Consider the following 26,129-nt stretch of genomic DNA (forward strand, 5'->3'; position numbering starts at 1 on the left):
ACTTTTTTATTGACCTTTTTAAGATGTACAATACTGTAGTACATTATTTTAATTTATCTCGTGTGATTCAGCCAGCGTTTGCAATGTAAGCGCAATATGTTTATTTACGACATCACATTAGAAACTTCTAAATTTATCAGTGTTTCTCTACAATATTATTCATGTAAACATATAAACCTTCCTCTTGAATCACTCTATCTATTAAAAAGAACCGCTTCAAAATCCGTTGCGTAGTTTTAAAGATTTAAGCATACATAGGGACGGACAGACAGCGACAGCGACTTTGTTTTATACTATGTAGTAATTAAAAAAAAACTAGTCATCCGACTTCAAAAGGAAGGAATTTCTTAATTTGGTCGATTTTTTTTAATATTTTTTACCTCATAACTCCATCAGTTATAAATTGACTTGGAAAATTTCTTATCTAAAAGGATGTACTTACAGTTAGGCTTCATCGAAATCTCCTGTAACTACTAATAAACTGTCAGTTTATCTCATATCGGGTTTGCTGGAAGAATTCTCTTTTAGAGATAAGCTCACCCTCGTGCACTATTATATTTAATTGTTTTTCTAATACAATACCTTTTTGTGTACAATAAAGAATAAAGAAAGAAAGAAATTTAATCAAAATCGGTTCAGTAATTTTTAGTTAGTAGTTTTTTTTGAGGTTTTCAATTGAAGTCGATCTTTTTGTGGGACTCAATCTTTAATCAGTCATCTTATTACTAAATATATCTTTGTCACGGGTAAAAAAGAGTAGCTTTTGTATGCTACTTAGTATGGAAAACAAGCTGACAGCCCATCTGATGGAAAGTGGTAACCATCGCCTATAGATATGAGCAGTACCATGGACATAACAGAGTATACCGTTTCGCCCATGATACCCCCCACGCGTTGCCATTCCTGAGGACTCAGGTGTTATTTCTCTGTACCCTGTAAATTTACTGCTATATCCCACCCTTCAAACCGAAACACAGTCATGCAAATATAACTGTAGATTAGCTCTGTTTGTTCCACCTCGTTTACGTAAATACTATACATGTAATTCCTTTCTTTACACCGACACTTTCAATAGAGAGTTTTTTTAATTAGATCCGTTTTATGAATCTGTTCATATTTTTAAAAGTAAATTAACTCAAACACTTGTATGTTATAATTAAATCGGCGCTTCTTCTTTCTTTTTCTTCATCTTTGATTCTTATATATATTAGTACCTTGGATTTTGTTGCTAAATTTCATGCGTGTTTCCATGGGACTTCATAAATAATTATCTCTATGTTTTAAAAATTGTTATTGGCATTATTAGGTCTATAGTTCTAAAACTGTAATGTATATTGTTGTTAATTATTTTGTAAACGACTGTTTGTTGCCATAAATTAATAAAAAAAAAAAAATTACTGCCTTATGGTAGAAACACGAATGGGACAGAGGTGTTCAAGCAAACGACTTTTGTACAAAGTCACCCTCTGGTAAAGTAGTTAATTATAAACAAGTAGTTTAATTATAAAATTGAAATAATCTTTCAGTTTAGTATAATGACTATACATTTTCCAAATGTAAGTCGCAATATTGGCTCAGACAAATGCTATTACGGGAGATTTTCTCGAGAGAGTGCCTCCAATATAATCTGTTATTGTCGAGTTAGTAGAAAAAGTTGCTTGTGAGTGCTAAGTTTAGTCGATGTACAGTCAGCACCGAACACTTTTCGTGTCAATTAAAATTTTCTATTGTTCACTGCTGAATATGGGCCTTTTTTATACAACTTAGAATGGCAAACAAGCTGACGGCCCACCTGATGGAAAGTGGTAACCGTCGTCTGTAGACATGAGCAGTACCATGGACATAACAGAATATACTGTTTCGCCCATGATACCCCGCATGCGTTGCCATTCCTGAGGACTCAGGTGTTATTCCTCTGTACCTTATAAATTCACGCCATATCCCGCCCTTCAAACCGAAACACAGTCATGCAAACACAACTGCTTCACGGTTGAAACACGAATGGGACAGAGGTACCCAAGCAATCGACTTTTGTACAAAGTCTCCCTCTGGTTTGTCTGACAGTCTATGAGGATTCCTATGTTCTAAACATAGGGGACATAAAAAAATTGCTTATTAGAGAAAGCTTTATTGGATCGGTTTAAAATAGGTCAAATCTGGATGTGACTGTACTTCTTTCCTTTCTTTCCTTTTCCCACTAAAAAGTTGCAGAGCTTTTAATTTTGTATCGCAATGCACTTTGTCATATTTCATAACGTTAGTTAAACTCAATAAGACAATATTTAAAAGATTAGCAATTTTCTTTTCGCGCGACTTCCTCCGCCTTGTTGAAATAAATTTAATGAACGAGATAAAAAGTAGCCTATGTGTCTCTATTTCATATAGTACGTGTGTATCAAATTTCATACTAATTGGTTAAGCCTGAATGTAAGCGTGAATTTACTGGGTACAGAGGAATAACACCTGAGTACTCAGGAATGACAACGCATGGGGGGTATCATGGGCGAAACAGTATACTCTGTTATGTCCATGGTACTGCTCATGTCTATAGGCGACGGTTACCACTTTCCATCAGGTGGACCGTCAGCTTGTTTGCCATTATAAGTTGTATAAAAAAAGCCTTTAAAGTGTTAAGGTTTTTTTTATACCACTGAGGTGGCAAACAAGCATACGGCCCACATGATGGTAAGTGGTTACCGTAGCCTATGAACGCCTACAATACCAGGGGTATTACGCACGCGTTGCCGACCCTGAAGAAACTTCTTTACGCTCCTTTTGAAGTACCCCATGCTGTAGTTTTTTTGGGAAAACCTCGGCAGGGAGCTCTTTCTATAACCTGAATGTTCGTGGGAGAAAGCATCTCTGAAACCGCGTTGTACGCGACCATTTAGGCTGTAAGGTATGAGGGTGAACTTCCAGAAGGTATTGATGAAATAATATATGTGTATGTATATTTATGTATATGTAAGTTTTAAAATAAAAGGCAAGGAATTTTATTTGAGCAAGTTGTCGGAGTCGTAATTTGTTTACCTGGTTAGCATACTTATTTCTTTACATATTTAACAATTTTATAAATTTGTGTTTTATGTAGGTGGGTATATATTTATATAATTTGTATATATATATATATATATATATATATATATATATATATATATATATATATATATATATATATATATATATATATATATATATATATATATTGATCTCTGTTAGCAAGAGGACTTATCTCTGAAAGAGATCACTTCCAGCCAACCCAGTGCAGTTAGAGAAAAGATAATTTGGGTAATCCAATGCAGGAAAGGTACCGGTAAAAATAAAGTTAATACAACAAACAAACACATATTGTAAATATTTATACATATGTATAAGTGCATAGAATTATTATGTATTATTGGTTAAAAGGTGTGATCTATACTATTGTATATATATTTCATGTCTAAATGTATTTTATTATAACGGAATTTTCATCCTGCCTCCAATCAAACTGTTTGCAATTACTCTTCTCCATTTAAAGGTTCTTAAGACCGCGTGACTTTAATACAAAGACCTGAAATGCACAGGGATGTGAGAAAATGAAGGCTTATGCCCAGCAGTGGACAATTAACGGCTTGTACGACGATAATGATTCTACCTTTTACATAGTTATCCAAGCATGGCTGCTTAAAATTCGAGTGGGACATAGGTACCCATGTAGATGACTTTAATACAAAGTGTACCATTAAGAAAATGAAACGAACATACAAAAATCACTTAAAATTTATTTACTTAAAAATTTAACAATATAATAAACTATTTACACACTATGTACATAGTCAAATGTCTAAAAGTTACAAAGCAAAGAAAAAAAAGTTGTATTGCCACAGTACAAGTAATAAATAATGCCGTGTGGTCCCGGCATAGAATGGACCACTCCTTCCTTTTCCTTGGATATCGTAGGAGGTGATTAAGGAATACTAACGGTTGAGGGATGGGCAGCAGTGTCCCTCTTAAAATATCATCCGTTTAATTACGGTTGCCAACCCGCCTCCCAAACGTGCCAACTATTGGCAAAACCCCCCTTATGGGGGAGGCCTTAGTTCAGGTTTACGGCTCATATAATGACAATGAAGTAATATATAGTCTACATCAATACAACTTAATGAAAACGTAAGCAAGTTTTGTGTGAAATTATCACGGAAACACTCTCTTAATTAAATTACAAAATCGATTATTCGAATCGAATGGAACCAGTATAATCGAAAATCCGGATAATCGTTTTCAAAGTCATATCACACAATAATTAAATTTTATTAGTAAATGGGTTTACATACGTTATTTATACAATAGAATATAAAGATAATGTATTGCACAATACCTATTTACCCAATTAATTTATAATACCATATCCAGAGTAATGAAGAATAAGTCTGTGAAGAATCACGATTATCCGAAAATTCGACTATCCGGACTTGTTTTTTTTTTATATAACTTAGAATGGCAAACAAGCTGACGGCCCACCTAATGGAAAGTGGTAACCGTCGCCTATAGACACGAGCAGTACCATGGACATAACAGAGTATACTGTTTCGCCCATGATACCCCCCATGCGTTGTCATTCCTGAGGACTTAGGTGTTATTCCTCTGTAGTCGAGATTCTACTGTAATAACAAATCGAGACATTGAATGTTATAAATTAAAAATTAATCGTTTTTTTTCTACTACTATTGAACATCAACAGACTGTTTTAAAGTAATTTAACATTCGTTTGTTTATATTTTCATTAAGTTTCATTGAAATAAACTATATTGCCAATATAGCATGATCTCTCCTTGCCTCACTCTGACCTCATTCCACCCTCTCTGTCCTTAATTAATTAAAAAAAAAAAAAACACCACGTTTGAACATAAACAAATAGATTTACACTCCACACATTTCCCCCTGGAAACCATTGTGGTTAATTTTTGTTGAATTTATCATGATGGACCAATGGGACCACACTGGTGCACTGTCAATTTATATCTATCGACTGAGCAGGGAAAGGGGGCATTAGTTTGAGGTTTAGATTTTTTTCAAAAGTCTATGACATTACGACAAAGTATTGCGATACAAGTATCAGTAACAATTGTTGTGAAGTTACCAGAATTTTAGTTTTTTTTTTTTAAGCAACTCAGAATGGCAAACAAGCTGACGGCCCACCTGATGGAAAGTGGTAACCGTCGCCTATAGACATGAGCAGTACCATGGACATAACAGAGGATACTGTTTCGCCCATGATACCCCCCATGCGTTGCCATTCCTAAGGACTCAGGTGTTATTCCTCTGTACCCAGTAAATTCACAGTATTTTATAAATATTATTTTTTTAATATGATTGGAAGCATTGCAGATTTTGCTCACTATTATTATCGACGTCTGAAACCGTCTGTTCATGCACTCTGCGAGCCGTTCCCGTTTTCCCGGAAATACGGCAAATTCCCGAGTCATTTCTGTGAATTTGCAAATTCCTCGGTAAGCTATTAAGTCCCCTTTACAATCGGCCAAAAATTTTTCTAAGAATTTGTAGCGAGCTTTTAAGTTAAATTCTTGAAGCTTATTTAACTTTAGTATATATATATATTTTTTATTTCTTAATGGACGAAATGTAAAGTGCATTATAAAATGTAAGGTAAAATCGAAATCATTAACGTGCTTTTAACGGAGTGTTCTATCACTGAATTCGAAGATTTTTCCTCGTAAAAAATCATCTTTCGTACCCTCATCCCAATTATCTATTTGGGGTAGGCGTAATATGTTTTTCTCTCCCATTCCTCTCTATTCGCAGTCATTTCCGCATTGCATTCACTCTTATTCTGGCCATATAAGCTTTTACACAGTTCATCCATTTTTTCTCATTGAAAAATGAGTCAAGTAACAGTAAAAAATTAGTTTCTCCTTAACTTGACAGTTATATTAACCGAGCGACGTGTTAGTACGAGAGGTTCAACTTTTTTGTTATTTTTGATATGTTTTTTTTAAAGATCCTTTAGAAAACATGATAGTTTTTGCTGGTAGAACACTTCCTCAAGAAATGTCAATGAATACTACTTTAACCTGTAGATAGTAGCGTTATGTATTTACTGTATTCAGCGATATTTATATTTCTTCCGATTTGTAGTTTACAATATTATATTTTAGTCGTGTGGTCCCGGCATAGAATAGGTCACCCCTTTCTTTCCCGTGGGTGTCGACTAAGGGAGGGCGAGAGATGGGCAGTAGCGTCCCTCTTAAAATATCTCTAAAGCCTGACTGTGGATGCCAATTCGCCTACTAAGCATGGCACTACACTGCCAAAACCCCCAAAGGGGAGGCTTAAGTTCAGCAGTGGACAGTGAAAGGTTGATATAATGATCATGAAGAATATTATTTTCGAGATAAACTTTCGGTATAAATGTTGAAGTGGTATCCAAGTATAATATTTACAGACTGGATGGTTAGTATTTATGGTTAAATGAATATGTGACAAATTTTCATATTCATTACGATTAAATAGGTCGTATAATTATTTATTACCATAAAAAAGTGATAATTATTAACTTAAAGTTAACAATAAGTAGAAATATTAAAAAAAAAAAAAAAAAAAAACTATATAAAAAGTAAGGGCCCTAATACAGATCCTTGCGGAATTCCGGCCATCAACAGTGACTTACACAGTTGTCTGTAAATTTCGGCGGCAAATTATTTATTTCTTGACAGGGGCGCCACTTCACAGCAATCCGACTCGTTTCAAAGGCCAGAACGCGTACAAAGTTTTAATTTCTGTTTCAAAGTTCAACCGAGGCGTCAGGAATTTCGTTGAGAAATTTTAGGACCGAATCTCTTTATGGGGGCAATAGAGTACTGGTGATTATGAATTGTAGTTTACGAGAAATACGCTCTCGAACGTTTTTGAATAGAATTTCCAGAATGTTCGATATTTCAAAGTATTCCAAAATTGAATTTACAATGGTTTTCTCTATAAGTGGTATAGCTTTTAAAGTAACTAAACATATAAACAACTTATAATTAATTTTACATAAAATTTCTTGCTATCGTCTCTTTTATTTGGTATCTTGAATTTAGGGTATAGATTTCAGTTTTTTATTTTATCATTTGGGTAACCGAGCATGAATATATAACTGTGTTATATATACTTATACATTAATATTTACATAAAAAATAGCAATATTTAATGGTTGAGAAATGGGCAGTGGCGTCCCTTTTAAAAAATCACCAAAATTTAACTACGTTTGCTAACCCGCCTGCCAAGCATAGCAAATAATGGCAAAACTCTCCAATAGGGAGAAGACTATGTTTAGCAGTGGACAATAAACGAATGATATGATGACGCTTATAATGAAAGTAAGACAGATCAATGAAATATATTCAATTGAAATTAGTAATCAAAATGTTCAAATGAATATACCTGAAATTCAGCATGATGGTTTCCAGGGAGAACTACGTCGAGTCGACGAGTACGAGAAGGTCGAGAAAGGTAGGTTAGGTTTGGTGAAAGTCCAAAAATGATCGCTTACAAAATCCTTACATTTACCAACTCATGATGGACAGTCTTAAGATTTACTGATATACCGACTTTTACAGTAACATATCGACCGATATTATTAACCGAACAAGAACCAGTTCTACGAAATACATCTATCACTTTTGAAATAAAGGGTTTGTGAAATTGATCTTGTTATATCCCAAAATGTTAACCTTTGAAAGTAGTAACCTAAATAAACGCAAAAGGACAGCAAAGGGTAAAAATCAAGCTACGTATAATATTAGCATCCTGAATACATTTCCCAGAAGTCAGAGGGCAAGGATGACCTGGACGTGAACAAAGAAAAATAGTATTTTACTGAACTATATGTTATTTTGTGGAAGTACATATCACTGTTGTTTTATTTGATTAGAATTATTTTGTTTAATTCCGCTACCATTAATATGTGTGCTGTTGCTAACATTTAAAAGGAAGGTCTTAGAACTTCTATTAATATTAATAGTCAATCCTCACATTCCGCCATTGTCACGTGTTGTTAGTTTGAAGGTAGTTTAGTAATTTCTTAATAAACAGTTGTTTGATACCTAGCTTGTTTCATTGAATCGCTATATGGTGACAGCGGTGAGATACGAACCCACGCTCTATGGTGTTGCTAGATTTTGGAACAAAATAATTATCAATAATAGTAATTAGCGGAATTAAACTAATAATAATAATTAGCGGAATTAAACAAAATAATTCGAATCGGCTAACCAAAGAAAAAGAAGATAAATAGGCAATTTTTATTTCAAACGTAAAGAATTATCAGAAATGCTTATGAAAATTGTTGAATTATAAATGGAATATTAATTTAAATTTGCTCAGTGGAAATTCGTTTACACAAACTTCCAAAGAGACCGGGAGTTTTACGAAAAAGTTTCATTGTTATAAGCAATAATTGGTTATTCCTCCGGCCGTTTGTTTTCAAAAGTTTACTAACAAATTTACGTTAGTAGCAACCAAATCACACAATGTTAAATTTATAACACAAATGTAACGAGAAAATATTTAAACGTCCGATCTTTGTTCGTTTTTGCTATTCGTTTGTTAAAAATTTCTAATTTAATATTAACATTTTTACTAGGAAACTATTTTATACACATAACATAAATTATCAATTTGATATTTCTGTACAAGTATTTATGATATATCAATGCAATATATTTGTGCAAATCTATTACAACTAACGACTTGGTCTACTTACAACTATAACTTGCATTCAATATTATTTCACATAACATTTGGCAAAGGATACACTCTTTAATACAGATTCAACGTCGACTCATTTCGTTTACAAGTATCAAGAATTTTGTAATTACAAAAATATAATTAAAGTTTCCAAGATTGAATGGAAGACTTGTTCAAATTTATAGATAAATAAAACACATTATATAGCTTGGTATCCATTAAAATCGTTGCCTGGTTAACTTCATAACGAAGTGTGCCAAATTATAGAAAAACAATTGAACATTTTCCAATGTTTAAGATTGATTATTTAAAAAGTACTCTGATATTGAAGTAAATGTTAAGTATGTGATAGTATTATTATCACTAGTTACTGAGATTTTGGATTTTGAAGGCATAAATGTACCTATTTGAAAAAAAAAAAATATCGAGTTGTACAATGCTGTTGGCCACATATGACTTTTACAGCTTCACCGGGTGTAGAGTCGAGTGCAGATGACACTCCAAGCCCGCGAGAGGAAAGCGACAAAGTGTCGAATCTTACCGATAGATTACAACGTATGCCCAAGGGCGCCAGAGCGGCTCGGATCTCGGCTTAGGCCGCCGCACTTCGATCTCGCCGGACGGAGGGTCGGAGCGGATCAAGAAAAAAAATTTAAAGCAAAACATGAATTAAGTGCAAAGTTGTAAGTGGTAGATTTATATATGTATTCTATAATCAACGTTTTAGTTCGTGAGCAGAGAACTTTTTAAGTAATCACTCAGAAACATTGAGCCGCATGCTCGTTTGCCCCCTGTTTTGTAAAAAAAAAAAAAAAATTGAAAAATGTTAAATTCTTTTTTGAAAATTGTACATATTGTTGCAGTGTTGCAACACTTCGGTAAGCAAAAGTTATGTACCTCTTCAAGTGCACAGTGCGGTCACGTATTCTCTATATTACTATATTCCCCTATTTACTTTGTTACAAAATTCACAGTTTCCTTACAGAACGTTACAACATATTTAAACTTACAGCCAGAAATGGAATTTACATTTTATAAACAAAGATCCTTAATAATATTATAAATGTGAAAATGAGTTTTTTTTTGTTACTTAGTGCTTTAATAGTTTAACCAATCACTAAAGAATGGATGGAGAAGGATACAGGATATATTTTAGTAGTGAAGTGGATGAAGTCGCGGATTTCTACATATTTATATATAGTTATCTGCGGTTGTCAACCCGTTTGCCAAACGTGGCAATTACTGGTAAAACTTTTTATGGGGGAAGCTTACGTCCAGAAGTGGACAGTAAATGGCTGATATGATGATGTAGGTAGACTGGTATAAACTACTTACTGGCTTTGAATTGGTCCCTCACTACCTGCAATATTTCGCTACCGCACTATTCACTTTTATACGACTTTTATACTTTTAATCGAAGGGAGATAGATCATCATCTCCCTTCGATTTTAACATAAAAACAAGATTTATTTTAACATTTCAATATATTTTATAAATAAATTATTAAATTCAAAATCTTATTTTGCATGTGCCATAACAAAAATGATGCTGCAAATAAAATTTGTTGAATTAAAAACAACGGCCCAAAAAGACAAAGTACAAATGAATCTATCCATAGTATGGTTATCTCTAGCCAGTCCATATGATAGAATGAGATGGATATATCCTGTGTCTTGTTATTTCACCATCTAGTGCTAACTAGGGCTGAGTAATATATAGAAATATCTATGTATTGCATTTACAATATTTATATATTGATCAAGTAAGGGATATTTTGAATATTATGGGGGAAGAACTTTTTTCCATCATTAATGTCCAAAAGAATCCAATATAAAAACATCGAAGCAGTGTAGATATTACCTATGTCTAGCACTAGGCGAAAAATTTCTATCGATAGATTCATTTGTATCTTGTCTAATGGGACAGATTTTCATACACATCGATAAAAACTTTAAAAGTCAACCGGAGAACTGATTCTTCGTTATCTCGGCGCCTCTATGTCCGCTCTAACCACGAAAGTCCTATTTCTCTTACAAGACACTTCATCATCAATCCCGTAAAAGCACACACTCCTCTGCGGGTACACTTTCGGTTTATAATCGACAGAGGAACCTAGATTTCTTGGTAATGTTTTTGATTTTTTACAATTAAAATCACTTTTTAAGCAATAATCGTAAATGAGTTTTGGGCCTTCGTCAAAATATTTGCTGTAATATCCCTCGCAATCTTCGAATGAGACGCTTTTGGAGAGACTGTCGTGATTACAATTGTGAGGCTGGTGGGAACCCTCAGGGCAGGTTCTTGGCTCCTTCGGGGTCCTATAGTCCCAGTATTCAGGGGGGATTGGGGCCCACGGCGGGGGCCCCAAAGGTCACCCTCAGCCAATCGGTTTTGAGACTATAATGACGTCAGGGGCTGATCGTGTGGTCTCCGTACTCATTGGACGGCGGTCTGGTATTTTCTTTTCTGTAACAAAAAAAATAAACTTTATTTATGAGATTGCATGGTTATGAACTAGTCATATAGCTCGAAGAATAGACAATCGATGGGGAAGAAAGGCTTTTAAGTGGCAACCCTGTACATTTTTTTTAATGGATGATAATGGAATGGTAACCCCACCCGCGCTATCGGTATATACCGGTGGGGCACCAGTGAAGGATAATAGATGAGGATGAAGCAGGTCAGTTAGCCCATCGTGATAAATTCAACAGGAATTGTTCACAATGGTTTCCAGGGGGAACCACGTGGAAGTCAACCTAATAGGGCATATTGCTTGAAATGGGACTGTCAAACTCCATTGCCAACAATCCCTTTCCCCCCGGCGACTCCGTACAGGCCTGTAGTACAGGATGACCTCCATTAGATGGAGTGTGCTTCGAATATATTGCAGGGAATCAGTGGATGCAGGTGGTTCGGAACTTTCCTTATGGCAGTCTATGAGAAAGGCCTATGATCAGTAGTGGACGCTTAACAGCTGATATGATATTGATGAGATTCGTACTGAAGCTTGCCTAAGTGTGGTAACGTCGAATTTGCTGACGGCCTACCTGATGGAAAATAGCAACCGTAGCCTATAGATATGCATAGTGACATGGACATACTGTGACGTCTATGATTTTTTTGTAAGCTAAGGTAAGCCTCTGTACTCTGTAATGTCGCCATAGGCCATCCCTACCTTTCCCGTGAATGTTGTAAGACACGACTAAGTTGAACTTAATAGTTGAGAAATGGACAGCAGTGCCTCTCTTAAAACATCACTAAAGCTTAACTGCGGTTATTAATCTACCTGCCAAGCATGGCCAAGTACTGGCAAATCCAGATCTTGTAATTTCACTGGCATTGAAGGGTGGGTGTCTTCAAACATACAACATATAATAGCCATGTAGATATAACATAATTGCTTTACAATAGAAACACAAGTGGGAAAGGTAGGCTACCAGAGGGAGACTTTGTACAAAAGTCGATTGCTTGGGTACCTCTGTCCCATTCGTGTTTCAACCGTGAAGCAGTTATGTTTGTATGGCTGTGTTTCGGTTTGAAGGGTAGGATATGGCGTGAATTTACTGGGTACAGAGGAATAACACCTGAGTCCTCAGGAATAACAACGCATGGGGGTTATCATGGGCGAAACAGTATACTCTGTTATGTCCATGGTACTTCTCATGTCTATAGGCGACGGTTACCACTTTCAATCAGGTGGGCCGTCAGCTTGTTTGCCATTCTAAGTTGTATAAATAAATAAAAAAAGGTTTACCAAGACAACTGTTGTACAAAGTCTCTCTCTGTTAGTAACATTTGTTTAGAAAGAACAAACTAATTATGTAATACAAACAAGTGTTGAACAAAGAGTTATTTATTATTTGTATTTCGTATTGATTTCACTCACTTTCCTTTGTAGTTTCCACTCCAAAACGTATTAATTATTAGTTGGAGCATAAGTATATTTGGAACACGATATTCAATATTGTTTTTAATTAAACAAATGATTTTAATTAGGAAATTTATTTGTGTATTATGTTCACAATTTGAATGTGACTTATTTCTGTGTTTTACTTTAATTATATTGGTCTAATGATATCAATGTGAGTAGCTTTGACGTGGTCTAGTGTTTTGAGTAGTCATGCTCACTAAAATGTCCAGACTTGTGGCGGCGTGGTGGGCCGGGTCATTGGGCTCCCTAAAATATGGTCGAGCGCAGTGATGGCTGGCTCATCCGTCATACTCGAGAACGGGTGCTGCTTGTAGGGACTGGTCTGCTCTAATCACTATGACTGATTTCCTCTTATTAATTGTTTAACCAGTTGGTTATGTATTCAATATTTTTTCTTTTTGAGTATTTAATTGAATTAGTGCTAATTGGTGGTTTGTATTCACACACTTAAACTTAAAAATGTAAAGTAATAATAAAATTATTTAAAAGAGCAACACGCAAGTTTCTTGTTCGTTCTTCTTGTGATGAGACAGCTTTCCGAACGAGCGGTAGATTAAAAAAAATGTAATGACTATTCAAAAGTGCTTCAATGTAAGTTTATTTGAATAAATGATTTTTTATTCTATTCTATTCTATCAATATTGTTTTTTCTTATTGTAAAGTATTAGTTCTATCTTTATGTCTTTTATTAATTAATTTAGCCATTTTTAATGATTACCCCATTGATATAATAAATTCGCCGTATAGTCCCGGCATAGAATGGGCCATCGCTTCCATTCTGATAAGTGTCGTAAGAGGCCACTAAGAGAACTTATTAACCGAAGAATAGGCAGTAGTGGCCCTTTTTAAACATCATCAAAGTCTAACTGCGCTTGCTAATCCGCCTGCCAAGAATGGCGACTACTGGCAAAACCCTCTTTATGGGGGAGGTCTATTGTTCAGCAGTGGATAGTTATGTTTTGATATGATGAAATTACACAATTACTAGAAATTTCTTTATTTAAAATAAAACCGTGCTTACGTTTTACAGAGTCCTGGTGTTGTGGTACTTGGCTCAGCAGCTCGATCGTGACCTCGGAAGTGTTGATGGTGGCCGGCGGCGATGGCCGCACAATCGTTGCGCCGGAGTATCCGAACGTTGAGAACCCTCGGCTGTTGCTGCCAGAGCCTGGCCAGTTAATTAATTAGGGTAAAACATAAACTGTGGCTCATTTTGGTTACCAGAAGGAGACTTTTTACAATAGTATCCACTAAGTATATCTTTATCCTACTCGTGATTTTGCAGTGAAACAGCTATGCTTTTATGGTTGTGTTTTGATTGAAACGGTGAGACCATGGCAGCGAAATTACAGGGTACAAAGACATAAGAATATAGTTCCCAGGAACGGGAACGCACGAGGCGTATCATGTGCTGTTCTTGTTTATAGGTGATGGTTATATTTTTCTATCAGGCAGCCCATCAGCTTGTTTGCCATCTTGTTGATCTTGTCTTGCGGGGGTTGCATTAGCAGTCTCGTTGTAATGTCAGGTTGACCTCCTCATGGTTCACCTTGGAAATTGTCGTAGTTTATTTCTACAAAATTCTACATGATGGGCCAACTGTTCTGCTTCTAGCTTCACACATGCTATTAATTTTCATTTAAAAGATCACCTGTTAACTGCAGGATTCAATGAGCGCCACACCAAATGCAGTCCATTTGACTAATTTCTGATCTCCAAACATTTATTTTATCGTTATCACAGACAAAACGAGGAATTTATTAACTAATATATAATGGGATACATTGGTTAACCAGAATAAAAAGTAGGTTGTATCTTTTTTTATTCTAGATACTAGCGGCCCGTTCCGGCGTCGCACGGGTGGACATTTTTACATTTAAAAAAGAGGCCATTAAGGCTGCACACGCGACAGAAGCTTAAAAATGGAGTAACTTCCCCCGTTTCCTCAACATTTCCCTTCACTGCTTTGCGCCTATTGATTGTAGCGTGATGAAAAGTATACTATAACCTGCCCAGGAGTATGAAGAATAATTGTACCAAGTTTCGTTAAAATCCGTCGAGTAGTTCTTGTTTCTATAACGAACATACAGACAGGCAGACAGATAGACAACATTTTTACTGATTGCATTTTTGTCATCAGTATCGATCACTAATCACCGCCTGATAGTTGTTTTGGAAATATGTTTCATGTACAGAATTGACCTCTCTACAGATATATTATAAGTATAGAGAACGTGCATATTAAATTTCATGACGATTGATTGAAGCATGAAGGCATCCAGAGACAATAGGTAAGTAAACAAACAAATTCGTTTTCATATTTGCAATATTAGTAAGATTCTTCAAAAAGGTTTAATATAAATTAAGGTTTTTTCGGGGTACGCGTACGTAACACTCCCAGTGTTTTACATAGACTGCTTACCATCAGATTGATTATATGCTTATTTGCCACACTTGTGGTAAAAAAGAAGTCGAAGGTCCAGCTGCATATTGTAATAACCTTCCATCTTTCTAGCCACTTTTATGTGAATTAACGTTTCATAGAAACATAACTATTAAAGGGTTATGTTTCTATTTTTAATTTATATCAGCTAAATTATACGGTCAATTATGCTAACAATTAATTAACCATGTTTAGTCTCGTGTTGATAAAAAAAAAAGATTACATGTTTATTTTTGTTATTTACATAATTTTCTTACACTGTATAATAATGTTAAAGTGAATGCTGTGAATACCTATAATAGGCATGTGCATTAATATTGTATTATATTTAATGTTTGTTATACCTATATGTTATAATGCAATATGCTGTTGGTGTTCCTTAAATAAATAAATAAATAGATTTCCTATCAACTAACCTTCAGAACTAGGCGGTGCATCTGTCTGAAACAGACTCTCCCTGGTCTGACAACTAGATTCTTTCGTATCAGGCGCACCCACGGATACATCTCTTATTTCTTTCTTCTCCCTCTCTTTGGACTCTCTTGATTTGCTCTTGATAGATTCCTCTCTTTTGCTTATGTCGCTGCGCCTTGTTCTCCCGTTCCTTTCAATTCTGATGTCTTCAACTTCTATAGGTACTCTGTCTACTTCTCTTCGCCAAGGTTCACTGTCCACATCTAAATGTGTTTCTTGAATGAAGTCAGAGTCTATACTATCCTGTAGAGAAAGAATATTTCTTTTTACAAGATTTTAGTCAACTTGTAATATATGATAATTAGTTTGTTTAATTTGTTCGATTTGTTTAGTGTTCGAAGTTTATATTATTGTTATTTACCTTATGTTTTGAGAAACTTCTTTGTTGTTTAAACATTTCGTTGGTGTGGTTATCTCTCTCCAAGCTAGGTCGCGACTCGCTGTCCCTCTGCAATCTCTGAGCGTCTAGAGTCAATCGTCTGCTTACCAAACTGTCCAATCTGTCTTCGCACGATTGTCTTATATGTTCCTAATAAAATAATTAAAAAAAAGATAATAGTAGTAAACATATATAGTTATATTTTTCTGGTTTTAAAGTAAAAAAAAAAATTGGTGGTGTAGTCCCGGCATAGAACAGGCCACCCTTCCTTTCCTGTAGGCAACTAAGCGAATGTGAGGGATGGGCAGCAGCGTCCCTCTTAAAAAATTTCTACAGCCTAACTGCGATTGCCAATCCGCCAGCCAAGTGTGCCAACTACTGGCAAAACTCCCTCAAGGGGGAGGCTCGTGTCCAGCAGTTAATAAATAGAGTCTGATATGATAATGACAGTAAAAATACAATGTTTTACTTCTTAATCTATCATTCCCAGAATATTGTAAGAGGTATTTATGAGAACAGATATATTATTTGTTAACATCCCCGAAATATCGTTAAAGGTAGGAAATTAAAACGTCGAAACAAAAAGTGTACACAAAATTGCCAGTAAGCATTCTAATAGGCTAATATTAAAGTAATTAACAATTTAACTACTGCCGTATAGCCATGTGTAGGTGAAAACATTCTAGAATTTGATGTAACATGAACTATATTATTTGCTTGACTCGACGTTGTAACAATTTATAGATTTTTAAATCACTAGTCATGAGGATTATAATTGACAGTATATTAAAGCAGACTAACCTTGATTATTTTATGGTCCTGGTATAATTTCCTGATGCATTTGAAGAGAAACACGAAGCTCATACCAGACAGAATGAGGGAGAAGATGACCAGGATCACTAATATGTGTGTTTGGCTCAACATTGACGTAGTTTCAGTCTGGATAACAAATTAAATATTATTTGTTATAATAAACAGTCTAATGAATTATACGTAAAAAATATTCATTTAATCTTGCGCCACCTACCCATTTCTATATGTTCTCCTTTAACCAAAGGTTGTCTGCAAGAGATCGCCCTAGCGATAAGACCGCCTTTTGTACCTTTATATATATATATATATTTTAACCTGTACATGCTACTGTATTTCATATTTTATATTATATTTATATGTTTTTGGTGCAATAGTTAAATAAATTTATATTATACTTACTCAATATATGAATAAAATATAGCTCAATGTATCTTGATTATATTTTAACGTATTATTTAATTTTTTTTATCAATATTCTATATATAAATAAAATGTATTTGATGTATTATTTAATAAATAAAAAAAAATGCATAATTTATAAGACAAAATAAATATAGAAGTTATAAAGGTATCACTCACAACTATTCATCACGCAAAATTGTATGAACAAGTTGACCCTTTTATTTTCGAAGAATTTCTATGGAGATACTCTATCTATATAATCTAATATAATGTGTAACGACGGAGTAAGAATACAATAAGTGACTACACTTATTTTATCGTCATGATTATCCTAAAATGCCAATAAGGAAACAAATTACAATACTCTAAGGCAAATAAAGGAAAACTAGTAATAAAACTTGTCTGGCTAGCGTAGTAACAGAAAGCCAATATCTTCCTCTTATAGAGTTGGATTCACGTTTTGTATGAGGTTATTGGGTTGTTAAAGTACAGAATTTTTAGGTTGCAATGAATTAGGCATTCGACCAGTTACAGGTTATTGGCGAGGACAAAATCATCGAAGTAGATTATCGAAGCAGATTGGTAGCATCTTGTCCTCAACTGGCTTGTCATTTAATTCAGTAAAAAGATCTATTAACTGGCCGAATGGTAAACTTGTCATTCGAAAGACATTTTATGGATATATTGTAAACTAGCGACCCGCCCCGGCTTCGCACGGGTACAATGCTGATACTAAATATATTATATTATACAATTTTTAATATATATATTTTTAATTTATCGTAACGTACTTATAAGTACGATAAAATTGTCACTGTTCCTCTACTATATTATGCATGTATTATATATATAAACCTTTCTCTTGAATCACTCTATCTATTAAAAAGAACCGCTTCAAAATCCGTTGCGTAGTTTTAAAGATTAAGCATACATAGTGACAGACAGGCGGGAAGTGACTTTGTTTTATACTCCATAATGATGGCCGTAACACAGTTACGACTAACACGGGAGGTAAAGTTTTCTTTTCGGTACATTTATATTAATACATTTTATATTATACACAATTTGATAACATAAATGTAATATTTAAATGCAAAAATTGTACTCTTTCTTACTTTTATTTATTTAATTATTTATTAACACTTTAATATTAATGAGAAGTGATACAAAAGGCGGCCTTATCGCTAAGCAATCTCTTCCAGACAACCTTTGGGTAAAGGGCATTGAGAAAAAGACAAACAGTAGGTGACGCACTATTATATAAATATTATCATATACAAACATATATAGATACATACATACACATACATATATAATATATACACAATTAAATATATACACAACATACACATACTTAACAGTACACATACAACAGAACTTTTGTTGTTTTAAATATTATTATAATTAATGCTCCACGATGTAATCTTGCTATTGACATATGCAAATAAGACTTCGAGAGGTCAATTTTTAAATCCCAATACAGTATTATAAGAATTTATTATGTCATTTGAAAGCAAGAATGAAAAAATGGAAATGCCACATCGTAATTGTCAAAAACATTTTTGTTACTGATTAACGTTAACTGAAAGTATATCTTTTATCTTACTAAATACTATATTTATTATGTTTTAAATAACACACAACCACTCTTTGGAATCAACATCCAGCAGCAGTATTTCCGAACCGATACGACAAAGGGGGGGACAGGGATTGTTAGTAGTGGTATCCAACAGACCCATTACTAGCAATATACCCTAACAGGTCGACCTCCACGCGGTTCCCCCTGGAAACCATCGTGATTAATTTTTGATGAATTCATCACGATGGGCCAACTGACCTGCCTTTTTTTCATCCTGGTGCCCCGCCAGCGTATGTGTTGACCATTCCATTTACATCCAAAAAAAAAAAAACAATATAACCTTCAAGAAAAGAGCATACACCTGCAATGCCGTTTTAAATCGGTAGTCACTTACCATCAGGTGAGCCGCATGCTCGTTTGCTCCTGTGTTGTCTTCGTCAGTTTTGAGTCTGCAGTTTGCATAGCCATTGCACGTTAGGACCTTTTCAATGCACGTGTTGTCTTCACAGTCGAATTGTGTGTCGTTGCATTTATCGTCTGTAGAAAGAAAAAATGTGGGTACATTTAATACTCACGTTTACATATAATAGTCACGTTTTTTGGTGTTTTTTTTATACAACTTAGAATGGCAAACAAGCTGACGGCCCACCTGATGGAAAGTGGTAACCGTCGCCTATAGACATGAGCAGTACCGTGGACATAACAGAGTATACTGTTTCGCCCATGATACCTTCCATGCGTTGCCATTCCTGAGGACTCAGGTGTTACTCCTCTGTACCCTGTAAATTCACTGCCATATCTCACCCTTCAAACCGAAGCACAGCCATGCAAACACAACTGCTTCACGGTAGAAACACGAATGGGACAGAGGTACCCAAGCAATCGACTTTTGCCAATTTATGTCGGTAAATCCTAAGATTTACTAGTTCAAATTAACATTTAGCAATGTAAGGGTTTTTCCGGAACAGTTTTAATGTTTAACCATAAAACTATTTAGTTACCTTTGTTAGGATCCAAGGTTCTAAATGCAGTATATGTGGCTGAAAAATTAGTGCCAGCCTTCGCAGCTTTCGATGCATACAGACGGACATACATCAGATTGCCGTCATCGCCTACTCCTTTGCTATCTCTTCCCTTGGTCTGAACTGAATTCGCCATGGAGCCGCAGTAATGAGCCAACCTGTGCAATTTTTTTTTATGCAAAATAAAATAGCAAACAAGCTGATGGCCCACTTGATGGAAAGTGGTAACCGTAGCCTATAGACATGAGCAGTACCATGGACACAACAGAGTGTACTGTTTCTCCATGGATTGCCATTCCTAAGGCCTAGGGTGTTATACCCTGTAAATTCGCTGTCATATTTGTTTTAAATAATTTTTGAACGGTGAGCATACAAAAATTATTTAAAAATTAAATTATTAATCACATGGATTTTTCATAATATCAGATAACATAAAAATAAGCTTATTAGAAATTTTCAAATATTCATTACTGATTTATTCTCTCGTAAATTATTATTCATTTGACTTGTTCTGGTGTAAAAAGCTACAAGTTTAGTGATGTGCCGAGTCGGTACTTTTTTAGTATACAAGTATTTTGGTATTCTTTAAAAAAATAATCGAACCTTGACTCGAGTCTGAGGACTATTCGAGTATTTGAGTATTTTATTTAATTAGAATACATTTTCAATTGAGTTCTGAAGTTTACTCTTATGGTGATAATAAATGTTTAATAATTTAATTTTTTTTTCTATGGCAATTAATAAAATACGGGATCAGGATTAGAAAATCCGGCCACGTGTTAATCGAACTCGCGCATCAAGGATTCCTTACAAATTATAATTAAAAAGAAATTATAAAAAAAATTGTGATTTAATTATAAATTTACGGCTGCAGGATATTTCTTATATTATCTTTTTGTCAAGTTTTATGATTCTAGGTTAACAGGAAGTACTTTGATTCCCTTGTAAAAGTTAAAATATATGCTATAAATGGCCGTATCTTTTGATCGTGTCGATTTAAAAGTTTGATTTTTTACAGTTTAATGGCATTGCACATTTAAATAATTGATACTACTTTTAGCCGACAGACAGATAGATGGACAAATAATAAAGTGATCCTATAAGGGTTACGTTTTTCCTTTTTAGGTACGGAACCCTACATATTTATGATATACACACGAGTATTTGAGTACTGTAAGAACTCGAAATCTGTATTCGAATGTCGTGTATTCTAGTCCTGTATATTGAGCATTTGAGTATTACAGTATTCGATTCAGTTTGAATCGGAACATCACTATTTCAGACCGGCCTTCACTGTACAAAAAGGTTTCCAACATAGCATAATAAGTACGAAATAAAGAGAAATAAAAATAGGTACAGGCCAAATACTTACTTCGCATCGTATTCCAGTACAGAGCCGAAAACTTGTATTACATTCTCCTCGCACTCATTAGGTTTTGCTAGTATAAATGTGGTAAAATTTAGGAATATCTGAAATGGAAAACAGCAAATGATTTTGTCTCTGCTGAGAATAATATTTATTACACACAAGCGTTTCTCTGTGATTTCGTATACACGGACTTAAAAAAAAAGCTGTTATGTCGCGTAAAAAAAGGAATCCACGAAATATGTAATATTAATATTAAAATATATAACATACTAATGGGCCGGGTGGTCCCGGAATAGAATAAGCAACCCGTTCCTTTCCCGTGGGTGTCGTAAGAGGCGACTGAGGGAGAGCGAGAGATGGGTAGCAGCGTCCCTCTTAGAACATCTCTGAAGCTTCACTGCGGTTGCCAATCTGCTTGTCAAGCGTGGCAACTAATAATAAACCCCCCAATGGGGAGGTTTATATTCAGCAGTGGACAATTAAAAGCTAAATCAATATTTTTTAAAAAAAATTGTCTGTCTTTCTATTTATTAGTATATTTGTTCCGGCATCACGCAAAAACTATTGTACCAAATTGGATACAGTTAACAGTTGCATGTCTGAAGGTGTAACTTAAAATCTAGTGTATGTTTCATCTAAATTAACATATGGGAGCCTTATTTCATTGCTTTCCCTGTTTCTAAAGCCCACGCGTACGGGGCGGCAAAGCAGCGGGCAAAAAGCTATGTTCTTTGCATAAAAAAGTAAAACAAACTTACTCTCGTATTCGCAGGGGATTTGATAGTCCAAAGAATGTCCAGGGCTTGACCCATACTCCCGGTGGTGCACGCGGAATCTATTTTCGCCGAATTTATATCACCATACATTCCCTCTAGTGTTTCGTAACATTTATCCGGTATTCTATCTGTTGGAAAAAAAACAGTAATAAAAAGAGTAAAGTATAAAAGTATTAGAAACTTGGGATGTACAATTTTTGGTATCGGCTTTCTGCATCGCCGGAATATGATATCTCAAATAAAGAATTCTCGGCGTACTGAATTGTAAAGGTAGGAATATGTTTGCTGGAAAATTCAGGACATATTTTTTGTAAGCAACCAGTATGACAAACGACCGTACGGTCTTTTTTTAATAGTAGCTAGTCAATGTAAATGAAACCGGGATGATTGAAATAAAAAACAGTTTATCATCCTAAATCCTTATTGGCTTTGTCGATGCATGAATTAAAAAAATTGAAAATTAGTTTTTAAATCGAAATAACTGGTGTATTTAAAAATTGAAGTCTGTTTTTTTAGGAACTTTTAGGAATTTTAGTCGTTGCATTTTTATTTGTTTTGTATTCAAAACCGTGGGTTGGTAACTGTTTTGGAATCATTATCATATATTTTGTTCGCGCCATTAGTATCAATGACTATATTCACGCAATATTATATGCTTGAACATGTCTATATCTCGTTTTTATATTTAATTAGCTATAATTTATTCTTAATGATCAGGAATTCAGATTCTTATAGTTAATGATCTAGTAAAAAATATAACTAGGATTGTCTATGATTCCATCTCTCTTCCGTTCGACGCTTGATCAAACAGGTGTGTCTCTTCAATTATATTTCAGTAATTCAGTAAATTATAAAGGTATGTATTTCACTTTTGTACTTGTTATTATGTTTGCAAGAAATAAATCTGAAGGTGAATTCAGTAATTTTCAGTTTCCTTTACCAAGCCATCAAAACCACGTGTGCCCACGTTCAAATATTATTTGCGTGTACAGATTAAGTAAACAATTGAAATACTTACGACTATTGTAGCCATTTAAAATAGCGATGTTTATGTGGAACCCCTCGTACTCTATGGTGTCGTCCGAATGGAATTTTAACCACGCGTACGGTCCAGTTGTCCTGATTTGCCTAGGAAACTGATGTCCACACAGCTTTCCAAGTAGTGCTGAATAGCCTTTTGAACCGTCTCGAATCTTGGAAAAGAGAATATTATTGACTTTTTTTAAAGCTCAAAAGAGGTAAACAAGCATACAGCGGGTGGGGTACCAGTGAAGGGTGGCAGGTAAGGATGAAGGCAGATCATTTGGCCTATAGTAACCATTTGAACAAGAATTAACCACTATGAGTTCCATGGGGAACTGCATGGAGGTCGACCTGATCTGACATTTGACAATACACACTGTATTGTTAGTGATGAGGCTGGTAAATATCATTACTAGCAATCGCCCCCTTCCCCCCAACGACTTCACTTACGTAAATCAACACTTTTTTTAATTAGGTAACTAATACTTACTTCTAAATAATCATAGGCGCAGTCTGGATGATACTCAATATGGAATATGTCTACAAATGTTAGTTCTATCACCGACGACTCAGTACCTGAAAGGAAGCAATTATTGTTAATAAAATTTTTGCTATTAATTTAATTAACCTGGACACTGCAAACTAAATAAGCACAAACTAACTAAACCCATCTTAGGCCCAAAAAATGTTTGCAGATTTTGTCACAATGAGGAAGAAACACCGCAGCAGATAATTTGTGGCTGCAGCCCACACATACGTAAACGATATATCTCATTTGGAAAATACACTTGATATCATGAGGAGATAAAAAAAAAACATCGCTGCAAAGAACATCTTACAATTCCTATCATTGACAGGAATTAGCAGCGAACTTTAAAAAAGGGCGAGCATAAAAGATTGAGATTTGCAGTGTTAAAGATTTTTTTTGGCTAAAATAAAGGCTGTTTCTCAATAATAATAATACTAATATGTAAACTAATATCTGGTAACAATTCCGATTCCTCTAGATACATACAAATGAAGTAATATAATCCAACAAGTTTGCCTCTAGTCTCACATGCACATTGAAATGTTCCGTGACACAAATACTGCAGTCTCTACGCCACGGTATCTTGTAGGATGCTGTGAATTGTGTGAAGTGAGTACAACTTGTTTCAAAGTGGAACTGCTTTCTGACACAATACGTACTGGCGTTTTCTCAGGTATTCTACTATATCTACGGCTTGAGTGTTTCTCAAACAACTTGATACTGTGTCAAGACTTTTATTTGTTCTAACACTGATTTTGCCAATATTAGCTTGAATCCTGACACAAAGCACCAATATGGGAGAACATAAAGTAAATATGGTTTAGTCAAAGACAATTATTCGTTTAAGAATTGTTAAGGATACGTATGCATATAATTGCATACACGTACCAGAGGAAGACTTTATACAAAAGTCGTTTGATTGGACACCTCTGTTCCATTCGTGTTTCTATCATGAAGCAGTTGTGTTTGCATAAGTTCGTTTCGGTTTGAAGTGTGGCATATGGTAGTGAATTTACAGGGTACTGAGGAATAATACCTGAGTGCTCAGGAATGGCAACGCATGGGAGGTGTCATGGGCGAAACAATATACTCTGTTATATCCATGGTACAGGTAATGTCAACAGGCGACGGTTACCACTTTCTATCAGGTGGGCCGTCAGCTTTCTCAAACATAATGACAAAACTATTAGTGACATCTTCCTCTGGTTATATATATAAATAGTAAATCATTTCTTATCTGTATTGTTTTTGCTTTAGAGACTACAGTATTGGGTTTTTCAAAAAAGGTTAAGGTTTCTTCAAGGTCGGCAACGCACACGTGACTTCCTTAGTATTGCAGGCGTCCATAGGATACAGTAACTGTTTACTATCAGACGAGCTGGTACCACCTTTATGGTATTAAAATATATTTTTATTTTTACATAAAAATTAGGTATTTTATTTAATTTGTCAGGACAAAGTATGTTTGATTATAATAAATATAACTATTATAAATAAAATAATAAATTGTTGTGTGTTCCTGGCATAGAATGAGCCACCCCTTCCTTTCCCGTGGGTGTCGTAAGAGGCGACTAAGGGACGACGAGGGATGGGCAGCACATCATCAAGAGTCAAACTGCGGTTGCCAACCCGTATGCAAAGCGTGGAAACTACTGAGAGAACGCCCCATGGGGGGGGGGGTTATGTTCAGCAGTGGGCAGTTAAAGGCTGATATGATGATGATGATGATGATGATGATGATGAAGTATAAACAAAACAACTTACCATTTATAACAGTGACACAATGCACATTACTATAGTAATTAGTATTATTCGTATCATCCTTTTGATATGGATGCCTAATTTGTCTCTGATCTCTACCGTGATATTCGAATGCCTCACAGTGACTGTCTTGCGATCGCTTCACTCTATTTCTGGGGATCCCTTCATGATATATATTCGTATATCTCTTCCCCGGGGCCTCTCTCTTTACGGGGACCTCTTTGTTATATCTATCTCTCTTTACGGGGATCTCTTTATGCGGTCCATACTGTTCCGTGGCCATTTCTTGGTTAAACCTCCTCACATTGATTTTGTGCATTTCAAAATTCTTTATAATATCATCGTTCGACGTATAAATGTCGTCTTCTAATATTTTTGTTTTACTTTTAACTTTATTATTATTTAAATTGGTCCTATTTTTGTTTAGTGTAGCATTTATATTGTCTAGTTGGTTATCTATAAAGTGTACACGTTGGTTGCTGTCATGAGCGGCTGTTTGTTCCGTTGCTGTGTCGATTGTGGAACAAACTGGAACAAAAGAGAACAACGATCAGTTGTGTTTGTCTATTGGGTTGTCACAAGCTATTTGTCGTGTTAAAAAAGTATCAATCCTATTATTACTGTAAACATGAAGTTTGTAAAATTTTGTAAGACGTTTGTTATTTAATCACGCTTATGCGGAAATAGATTAAAATTTGGTATTAAGATATTTTAATTGTTAGGATATGAATGTTTTTAATAACAAAGAATGATTATCTATATTTCGTGCTAGCTGTATCTAGCTGCGGCTTTGCCTGCGTAACTCAGTACATGAAATATCTTATGTGCTAAGTTAGGATTTAATCGACTCATGTACCAAATTTAACCCTTCTTTGCATACTGGTGAAAATTTCCATCA

The 26,129-nt window shown here is 34.9% G+C and overlaps 2 protein-coding genes across 2 annotated transcripts in view; one reads left to right on the forward strand and one right to left on the reverse strand.

Moving 5' to 3' along the window:
* Positions 1-26,129, forward strand: part of LOC128202604 (serine/threonine-protein kinase PRP4 homolog) — a 185,642-nt gene that overhangs the window by 125,218 nt on the left and 34,295 nt on the right. The window lies entirely within an intron of this gene.
* The window catches only part of LOC113511494 (neuropilin and tolloid-like protein 1), a 237,585-nt gene continuing 219,696 nt past the window's right edge, over positions 8,241-26,129 (reverse strand). Inside the window, exons 5-16 of the mRNA XM_052903615.1 lie at positions 25,235-25,759; positions 23,432-23,517; positions 22,937-23,111; positions 21,901-22,046; positions 21,146-21,243; positions 19,753-19,931; positions 19,161-19,288; positions 16,759-16,896; positions 15,940-16,107; positions 15,521-15,821; positions 13,683-13,829; positions 8,241-11,196 (exon numbers count right to left, since the gene is read on the reverse strand). Of these exons, the coding sequence (XP_052759575.1) occupies positions 11,108-11,196; positions 13,683-13,829; positions 15,521-15,821; positions 15,940-16,107; positions 16,759-16,896; positions 19,161-19,288; positions 19,753-19,931; positions 21,146-21,243; positions 21,901-22,046; positions 22,937-23,111; positions 23,432-23,517; positions 25,235-25,759 (2,180 nt within the window). The 3' untranslated portion in view covers positions 8,241-11,107. The remainder of the gene's footprint in view (positions 11,197-13,682; positions 13,830-15,520; positions 15,822-15,939; positions 16,108-16,758; positions 16,897-19,160; positions 19,289-19,752; positions 19,932-21,145; positions 21,244-21,900; positions 22,047-22,936; positions 23,112-23,431; positions 23,518-25,234; positions 25,760-26,129) is intronic.

The sequence above is a fragment of the Galleria mellonella genome, unplaced genomic scaffold (assembly GCF_026898425.1).
Source record: "Galleria mellonella isolate WM207_F2 unplaced genomic scaffold, CSIRO_AGI_GalMel_v1 utg1053, whole genome shotgun sequence".
Lineage (NCBI taxonomy): Eukaryota > Metazoa > Arthropoda > Insecta > Lepidoptera > Pyralidae > Galleria > Galleria mellonella.